The 9,532-nt window shown below is 42.4% G+C and overlaps 3 protein-coding genes across 3 annotated transcripts in view; 2 read left to right on the top strand and 1 right to left on the bottom strand.

The window, feature by feature from the left end:
• The first annotated feature begins 4,964 nt into the window (after positions 1 to 4,964).
• On the top strand, positions 4,965 to 5,686 carry LOC6588349 (huntingtin-interacting protein K). The gene is made up of 3 exons (XM_002013570.2): positions 4,965 to 5,221; positions 5,287 to 5,394; positions 5,474 to 5,686. The coding sequence occupies exons 1-3, from the start codon at positions 5,045 to 5,047 to the stop codon at positions 5,570 to 5,572; spliced, it is 384 nt and encodes a 127-aa protein (XP_002013606.1). The 5' UTR covers positions 4,965 to 5,044; the 3' UTR covers positions 5,573 to 5,686.
• A 661-nt stretch (positions 5,687 to 6,347) lies between these two features.
• On the bottom strand, positions 6,348 to 7,933 carry LOC6588013 (dnaJ homolog subfamily B member 12). The gene is made up of 6 exons (XM_002013569.2): positions 7,801 to 7,933; positions 7,569 to 7,743; positions 7,084 to 7,498; positions 6,887 to 6,999; positions 6,655 to 6,818; positions 6,348 to 6,591 (listed from the first exon to the last, which is right to left on the bottom strand). Exons 1-6 carry the CDS (start codon positions 7,931 to 7,933, stop codon positions 6,479 to 6,481), a joined length of 1,113 nt encoding a protein of 370 aa, XP_002013605.1. The 3' UTR covers positions 6,348 to 6,478.
• A 1,157-nt stretch (positions 7,934 to 9,090) lies between these two features.
• LOC6588637 (protein roadkill) overlaps positions 9,091 to 9,532 on the top strand; it is a 71,438-nt gene continuing 70,996 nt past the window's right edge. The window contains exon 1 of the mRNA XM_026995403.1: positions 9,091 to 9,497. The gene's annotated coding sequence lies outside the window, so the exon portion shown is untranslated. The remainder of the gene's footprint in view (positions 9,498 to 9,532) is intronic.

Raw genomic sequence — 9,532 nt, 5'->3', positions numbered from 1 at the left:
TTGATAACAAATACATATTTTACTTTGCCCCCAACGAAATTTAATTTGTCCCAAAGAAATAACAAAATGTTCTCTACCATGCTCCGGCCATATATCATTTCCTTCCATTCAATATCCCCCCACCCCACAAGACCACTTTGTAGGCGCTCAATTGTCTACCTAGAGAGTAAGTACCTCTATATCAAGCAGGTCCTGCCCCTGTCCTAATCCCTTGTAAAAGTAGGTAACTTATGTAAATGTTAACAGACACTAAAAATGAAACAAAGCCAAAAAGAAAATCCGACCTACAGCCATATAAAAATGTATTAAGACCCAAACCGAAACCCCAAATCTAAGCAAAGCGAGTATGGGAGGGGGAAAGCCAAAGGACGAGCCAGGAAAAACTCAGTGAGTCGAAAGGTATAAAGGATGTTTGGAGTCGTTTCGCCTAACGACACTAATAAAATATTGAACAGGCCATCGATAACCAAAAGGAGTTTGCTGGGACGTCAACGAACCTTTGAGGGGGGGAGCCGTAGGAGTCCTGCGGACCTGGGTAAGGAGAAACGCTTACGTAGATGGCAAAGATGACGATTAAAACAAATTTCCACGACAACCTGGCGCCGTTTAGCCAGCGGAAGGAAGCGAAATTGTTAAACGCAAAAGTTGCAAAATGTCAGGGATACATTATGGGCATGGGGCATGGGGCACGGGGCATGGGGCACGGGGCACAAGCGGGGGGCAAACGGAAGCAAGGACTTTACGAGACACACAGACACTGACACTCGAGGAGTGTTTGCACCTTGGCTCTGTTGGAAAGATCTGTGGGGGTCGAGGGGCTGGGGATGAAGGAGCCAAGTTGGCAAGTTGCAGACAAGTTTTAAATGAATGAGCATCGGCTTCCGTTCGATGCGTTCGGAGCTGGCCAATGCCCAGAGCCTGGGATACAGTAGATGTAGATGTATCTCTGTGTGTGTCCGTCCTGTGAAGCATGACAATGGCCAAAAGGATGCTTGCTCGAGTGGCGACCACTTGCCAATTGCGATTATGGTTTATGTACGGACCCGATAAAGGTCGTCAATGGGTCGCCGATGCCCAACCACACCATCGACGAGCCCCTGTGCCTTTCCTTGCCGAAGGATGAACCCCACTTCCTTTCCATAGTATCGTATCCCTTTCAAGGAGCAAGTTTTCCTAGTTCGATATCAGTTACTGTTGGAACTTTTGCTGACCATTCGAGCGCCTTCAATGGCTCAATTATCCCCAATCCGCCCCGCTCTCCGGACATTTTGCGAAGGATAACTCCTTGTGGCGTCGCTCAAGCGCACATCTAAATATACACACATAAACACAGTAGATTTGAGCCGAGATTCCGATTGTTATTAGCGTAATTGAGTTTGCTAGCCAATTATCCATCCAATGGGCCGGAAAGAGGGACCAAACTTTAAAGATAGCCTGCCACCCCTTTTTTGGGCCGAGGGTTTCGTCCTTGAATTTAAATAATAATGCAATTTCTCTCTCACCGAGGGTGTATTCACCTCGAAAACGTGCAACAGTTCTTGAAAATTGCATTTTCTTAATTTATTTGCTATGCAAATTTATTTATTGACTGACGGACCGAATATCCTGCCCAATGGCACAGACAATGGCAGGGCCGTGGCATCACGTTGCATCATCCAAATGCAACACACACAGACGGCGGCAGGGAGACAGACAGTCGATTGCATTCTTCCTAAAGGGAAATCCCCCTTCATCGAATGGGGGAGAGGGAGACATGTCATTGAGCCTGAAGGCTATGCTGCCCTGGGTCCATCATCAGCCACTGTATCCTTGGCATCCTCCGCTTTATTTGGTTTTCGGAATTAGAAACCCAAATCTGGTAATCAATTCAATGCGAATGTGTAAGCCAAAACAAAGGGAATGCATAGGATGTGTGCAAAATTAAGGAAGAATTTAAGTTAAAGAGCTGTATTGAACCTTCCGATTGTTCCCTTGGAAAAAGTATTACTTCTCAGATATTTATACTTCCTTAGTGATCCAAAAGGTTGTATAAAAGAGTCACGACCTTCATAGGTTACTGAAAACCAGAGAAATACTATTCTGAAAATTAGTATTATGTTCTGGGATTACGTGGAAAAATTATGAATTGCAAACCATTCAAATTTGATTGGTAACTTGTTTCAATATGCCAACAATCATGATTTTTAAAGCATTTTTCCTTTAATATTTGAAGTTCCTAACCCAAATTCCCAAGATACCAAATTATTGCATAATTCTGATGTCATCTGTATCGCTTGTCCCTCATGTCATGTCCCATCTTTTTGGCACCAAAAACTCACCCACTCTATCCAAAAAATTAAGAGAAAACCGTAAAAACCTAACTGTGAAACAGGAAGTGTAGCCACAAAAAAGGGAAAACCACGCCCCCCACCCTGTGCTCCCCTCCAGTGGGCAAAAGACAATGCAAGTCAAATTACGTCACGCGACCGAAAAATTTTGAGCACCACACGCGAGATCCCCCCCCCGACTTGCTGTGCCACCCCCCTCTTTGAGCACCCTTCTATCACCAGCCACTGCTTTTCCCATCGCCTTTCTTCCTGCTTCCTTCTCCCAAGTTGCGAAAAAATTTACTGTGTGAATTTTGGGCTGCGACCCACACATGTACAAACATACACACGCCCCCCTCCCCAAAGGAGGGAGTGGCGAAAGGATGGGATATGTGGCAGCATTGCCAACCACAATGCCAACCGAAATTGCCAACTTAATTTATGTTCGACGCTAATTAGCGCCATAATTTAATTTCCAATTCGAAAAACGAAAGGCAAAAAAAAAAACGTACAGAGAAAAATGGTAGCAAGTGGATGGGTAGTTTGTGGGAGGAATGTGGCTGGCCAGGGGGTGGGTTGAACTGGGAATCAAGAACTGGGCTAACAATGGGGTACTCCAAACAAAAATTTGCCACAGCGCGCCTGTTGCTCCTGCAGTTGGAGATACAGACGGACACACACAAAACAAAAGCACGAATGGATGCGTTTTTTAGCTGCGATTGGGGTAAAAACATTTTTCGTCACTCTAGAAGAGGGTATGCCGATCACAGGATGTATGTTGTACAGACAGTTGCAATGCAGAGAAGGAAGGCCATTGAAACCCCATAAGAATGTTTATTCGAGTATTTCCTCCGCCTGAATAGACGCGTCTGTCGTACTCTCTATCCTATATGTAAGTACCTGGAACTAGAGAGGGATTTATTACAAATTATATCCTTCTTTTATTCCAATACTTTCCATCTTGTAGATGTTGTTCTTAACTCTATTTCTATGACCTTTCCTGTCATACTTGAATAGCTATTAGCTCTTCAGATTAAAGGGTATCTTAAGGTTATTTTAATCAGCGTTCTACTGCTCGTTCACGCGCTCTGCATGCGAAATATTGAAACCGAAAATGCAAAAACCGAATTAAGTGCAGTGCACATATGGATGTGATGTGCCCCCAAAAGACTCCACAAACCTACCTACATACACCCCGCAAAACACACACTCCCCAACATTGCCACACCCCCTTGAACCCCCTCAACACCCCACAGAAACTCCACCCCCACTGACAAATGATGTTGACCGCCCATGGTCATGGATGCTAATTAATCTTGATTTTCAACAGAACCCAAACGAAGGAGTACAAGGAGAAAGAGACAAAGATAGGGAGAGAGGGACTTAGAGATAGAGACATAGAGAGAGAGAGAGAGCTAGAGTATATCCTTACGTTAAAGTGACAATTAAATTAATCATGATGGCAAACGATTATGTCAACAGGACCCACGGACACAGACCACCCGCTGCGAAGGGTAGGGATGTTCAGCTCAGGATGTACGCGTACATATGGTAGTCACTGTGTCAGTATATGGATACCCTCTGCCAGTGCAAAAATCTAATTATATCCGACATCAAACTTATAATTAACATTTTGACCGCAGCACAAAATTTTGCAAAAAGCCAAAAAGAAACCAAACAAAAGTAGCAGGCGCAAAGGGTGGGCAACACATATGTACACCCCCTAAAGCATGTGCAAGAGACATTTTTAATTAGTTTTGCGGTTGACATACAAAACTAAAAAGTAATTCACATTTAAATTTAAAGAAAAAACACATTAAATTTAATTTCAAATACAGAAAAACCCCAGAAAATGTACTCCAAATTTTGCACTTGAAATAAAAGATTACATATTTAAAAGACCTCTAGTGTATTGTTAAGAAACCCCCATTAAAATCTGAAAATGTTTAAATTTTATATTAAATCTAAAAAAGTTTCAAGTACTCCAAGTATTTTCCATCAAACTGTAAGTAAAAAAATATGCAAAATTCCATTTTAATTATCAAAATTAAAATTTAAAGAAAAACATACATCAAGTAGTCTTTATTTTCTCAACAAAATTATACACTAACAATGACAATATTTCTTGGAATTTTAATGCTCTTACTGTTCATTTGGATTATGCTCAAGGAACCATAAAATCAATCCAAAATTCAAATTCACGCGCCAAAATTTGCAAGCAAGTTGGCAGTACTCAATAAAGCAGAAGCTCGCTCACCGAACTAGTTCATAAAAGAGCTGCCTCAATTCAAATTTTAGCTTTTACCTTTTTCGCTAAAACCTTTTTTTAGACAAGATCCAAGTACTTTAAATAAACCAGCAGAATGGAAAATTGATTCATTGTCAAGATAAAATTATGTGGGCATGGCTAAATGTTCTATATAGCTAGTAATATTCGACGGAATATCAAAATCGAGGAATATGAAAATAGAACATGAATTCGTCAGTATATTTACGGTATATTTTTTACATGAGACGGTATGTTTCGGTATGTTTTTTGGGATTAAGACCGTATACGATAAGCCCTCGGTCACACTGTTAGTGACGACCCACTATCGATTATGTCTCGATAAACCATCGATAGTGCCGATAGTGATATCGATAGCTCTCCACCTCTAGTTAGCACGAGGCGCCTCGAAAAAAATAAAAAAAGTTGAATTAAATTACTATTAAATTTGAAATTTTCAAAGCCAGACGACATGACGGAAGCCGAACAGGAGGTGGAGGTGAATGGCACCGAGGCGGAGGATGAGGGGCAGGACGAGCAGGACACAAAACAAAAGAAACAAACGCGTCACGACGGCGGCGCTGCGGATTTGGAACGTGTTACTGACTATGCGGAGGAAAAGGAGATCTCTGCAGCAAATATATCCAGTGTACGTGAAGCCAGGGGTATATCTCATGAGTAGAAAAGTAATCTAGAGGTTTCTTTGATCTGCAGGCGGTGGCACAGTTCGGCAATCAGCGAAACAAAGAGAACGAGCTGCGTGTCGCCAAGGAAAAGGAGCTGCAAATGGTCCAAGTGAAAAAGGAAGACATCGAACTGATTGTACGTATACGACCCCATAGACACCCTCAACAGAAACAGGGTATGGGTAGGCATATTCAATGGCGTTCTCTCTTTGTAGATGAACGAGCTGCTGGTTAGCAAAGCGCAGGCCGAAAAGGTTCTACGGGAGCAGAGCGGCGATGTTGTTGCCGCCCTGGAGGCCATCATCAGCAATTGACGGTGCTACTGGAGTCCGGACCATCTGTGTACCATCTTTTACTTAGCATAACACTGCTTTATTTGTACATTTATAAACTCTTAGTGAAGAAAAAAACAAACAAATGATTTATAAGCGAAGTTATTTGAGGTATGGTTGGATGGGTTGGGGGGAGTCGCCTGACAATAGTTGTACTCTCGGTACTGGAGGGTGCTATTCCATTGAACCACTTAAAATCATTGTAATCGCATAATTATTACATTTAAAACAAAGAAAACCAGTTCCCGGAGACACAGCAGCTTTCTCTAGCAATTGAAAGACCTTTTTTAATGATTTGTTTGAAATTTTATTCAGAGTATTGCAAAAACACTGCCCAATGAAGATCGATAGGATGTGTTCCTTAAGAAAAACCAGTTTACAATTTGTCTATTAATATGTTTTTGTATGTATGTATCATCGTATCCTTGCATTATGTCTAAATCCGAATTCTAAATAATGAAAAAAACACGCATGTCCTTGGATTTCAGCCTCCCACTTATATGTAGATACGCGTACTCGTAGATACGTGAAATGACTTAATGGCAGTTGCGTTCGCTTCGCTTTCAAACATGCCGGGGGGGAGGTATGGTATGTGGGAGATTGCACTATAATTTATATATATTCCACTTTTGGAGAAGAGACATCTTCTACCAAGTACTCTGATCGTGTTGACCGTCGTGCCATATATAAAATCTATTTGATTGGTCGAGGAGTTAGGCGGTGATAGAAAGGAAATGTGAAAATGATAACAATCAAATGATAAATCAATAAAATTCATTTATAACAACTATAAGCAACGGGTGTAGGGGGGGTGGGGGACAAACTACAACCAAAGGTAATGGTTTTTAAAAGGGGAATATCGTGTAGCATCCACTTGTAATAACTAGATTATGTGATTAAATACTTTTGCAGATTCTCGCATGAAGGCGTATTGATATTCTGCGCCTTGCGATACAGGTCCCGATCGCCAAACGTACGCGCCTTGGCCAGCATAGAGTCACCTGTAAACAAGCGAGACATTTCTTAGATATAGATTCAACCGAAAGTTTTGTGGTTGCACTCACGATAATTCCGTTCACGACTGCAAGAGTGTTTGAGATGATTGACAAAGTCCTCCTCAACAGACTCCTCCAGCCGGGCCACAGATCCCTGATACTCTGAATAGAAACTCTCCTTCACATAGTAAGGAACCTTCAGGCCGTTCGTTTCACGCTTCACCGAGTATTTACTAGGTAACAAAATGGATTAAAGATTAGAGAAACGTCTGTACGGGATACGACTCTCTTTGAAACTCACTGCGAGGGCGTCAAGCTGTACATAGGATCAGAGATAAAGAAGGACGACATCATGGACAGGCCAATGAGCAGCAAGATGGGCAACAAATTAATCAAAGCCGATGAATTGTTTCCCTGTAAAAAAAAGCGATTAGACTTTAGATAAGTCTCGGCCCACCTTGGCTGGGTTCAAAGGTCACGTCACGTAACGCCACACACCTCGCGATCCTCACGCTGCTGCCGTTGGCGCCGTTGCTGTCGCATATACACATTCTGCTGTGGGAAACCGCCATTGAAGAACATATTGAACAGCTCCTCGGCACTGATGTCGGCCTGGAAACCGCGCGAATATCCGTATTCATTGTAGTACTGTCCATGTCCATGGTTTCCGCCTCCATTGTTATGACTATGTCCATTGCTTGTCTCGTTTATGCCATAAAGATCATAGTTCTTGCGTTTTTCCGCATCGGTAAGGACGCCAACAGCATTGCCGAGGGCCTTGAAGGCCTCCACGGCTCCAGGGGCCTTGTTCTTGTCGGGATGCAATTGTAGGGCCAACTTTTTGTAAGCCTTCTTGATCTCCGAATCCGTGGCGGTCTTGCTGACGCCCAAGACCTCGTAATAGTCTTTGCATCTGTGCAAAAATGGAAAAATTGGAAATTAGTACAGTGGAAAGCGGCAAAGGGAATTCTTGGTGGACAAACTTTTTGATCTTGCGCACAGCCTCTAGCTGATCGGTGGAGTAGTCGGGAGCGGTGTTACGCGAGTCCGAATTGGTGCGCTTTCTGGGTCCACTGTCCTTCTCATCGGCGGAGGCTGCTGGTCGCGATTTGCCATTGCTGCCGCTGCCAGGTGTGCTCTTCACTCTAGCCAGTAGCTCTAAAGAAGAATATCGATTGAGTATATATAGGAATAAGTAATAATTCCACTCCTTACTCTTTGCATTCTCCGTGGGATAGAGCTTCTCTGCTTTGAGCAGAAACTTTTCCGCCTTGTCGATCTTGCCCTCGGCCAGGGACTGCACTGCGAGATCAATGCACCGCTGTGCCTCGTCCTTGTTCCCATCCATGCTGGATATTTGATGTTGCGTCTTGAACAGCTGATGATTTTTTTGGATACTACGTGGTGCTTATAGTCGCTCTTTCGTCAGTAAATACTGGCTTATCACTGTATGCGTAGGAGAGCCCGTATGTGTGTATATATATAATATATTTCCGGACTACACACATCCAAACACATCCAACAGAGCCTGCTACTGCTACTTTTCCTATCAGTAAGGCTCTTCTCAACTTTTTACTAGTATTGCCTATTATGTTTAGGTCTTCCACTGCAATTTAATTGATTTTACTAAGTAGGATGAACTTTTCACCAGGCAAAAAAATCAGGCTGCGTTGCCACCTGGTTGAAGTGAAAAAACACGGTCACTTGACCAGTGTTTACATTTTAGCATATTTCAGGGATATCTAGCTTTTTTTAAGTACACTTCCTTTTTAGCTTTAAATGTGCATTGCATTTTCTTGATTTAATAGCTGCATAAAGAGTATTGTGACGTCATGTGTTCATATGAACAGTTAACTCTGTTTCGAGACTGCCTTTTTGTCGCCTTGTTATCCCCTCTCCTACGACTATCAGCTGCTTGGCATGTGAAACTCAAGATATTGTGGACATTTTCGAACAATTTAAATTGCCTTCATTTAGTTGGACGTAGCCCACAAAGACGCGGAAGAAAATGGAATAATATGACGATGTTCTTAATTAATTTCAATAAAAGCACTAAGATCAGCTACATTTGGGCTATATATAGACCATTTCTAGCTAATATATTTATTTTGTTTAGCTATTTTTTGTAATCTAGCTTGTATGGACTCTGAAGTTCTGGCAACACTGCATTTGACGTTAATGAAATCAAGGTATGCGGTGAGGAAGGTAAGCCAGTCTTGGGCTTCTTTGTTTGCCACTCTCCCTGCTTTGAACTGTGCTCTTTGATGTCACACATACAAATGCAATGAAATGAAAATGCATTTAAAATTTATATAATTTTATTAATATTCGGTTTTACAGCTGTCACAATCGTGTAACTGAAACAGTTGTGGCTGTGGAATATAGGCCGCTGCCTCACCTGCTGTACAATATACCATGCTCACAACAGAGTTGCATTGACGAGGGGCACCCACGAGCACGAATGCGCTGATTCGGCCTTATTCCGTCATATTTATTTAGTAAATTAATAAAGTAATAGAAAAAATCGATGCTGCATTCTGTGAGCTAGCCAACCGGGCCCCAAATACAAGTGAAGTGCAATATAATTAATTGACGGCAGAGCCCGCCCTGCCCCGTGTGGCCCCTATTCACGCCGCGTACGCTCTGTGTGTTTCTGTGTGTGTGCGTGCGTGCGTGTGTGTGTGTGTGTGGTGTTTGGCCTGGAAAAAGTGAAAGAAGCAATAAGGTATTTTTTTCGGCCATATTGTGTGTTGTCATTGCTCGGGGAAAAGTGCATTTCGAATGCACATGCAACTGCCACACACAGGAAAATATAATACTCGAAATACCCCGATATATCATTGAGTAAATAGTGTTCGTGTGCGCCCGACTTATGTAAATCGGGGGAGAATACTATTTACATTCACAAAGAGGTGCGTATTTTCTTTGTGTGTATTACGGGTGGAAG

Source organism: Drosophila persimilis, unplaced genomic scaffold (genome assembly GCF_003286085.1).
Source record: "Drosophila persimilis strain 14011-0111.01,24,50 unplaced genomic scaffold, DperRS2 tig00000000-arrow-pilon, whole genome shotgun sequence".
NCBI lineage: Eukaryota > Metazoa > Arthropoda > Insecta > Diptera > Drosophilidae > Drosophila > Drosophila persimilis.
This window is presented reverse-complemented; position numbering and strand designations above follow the sequence as displayed.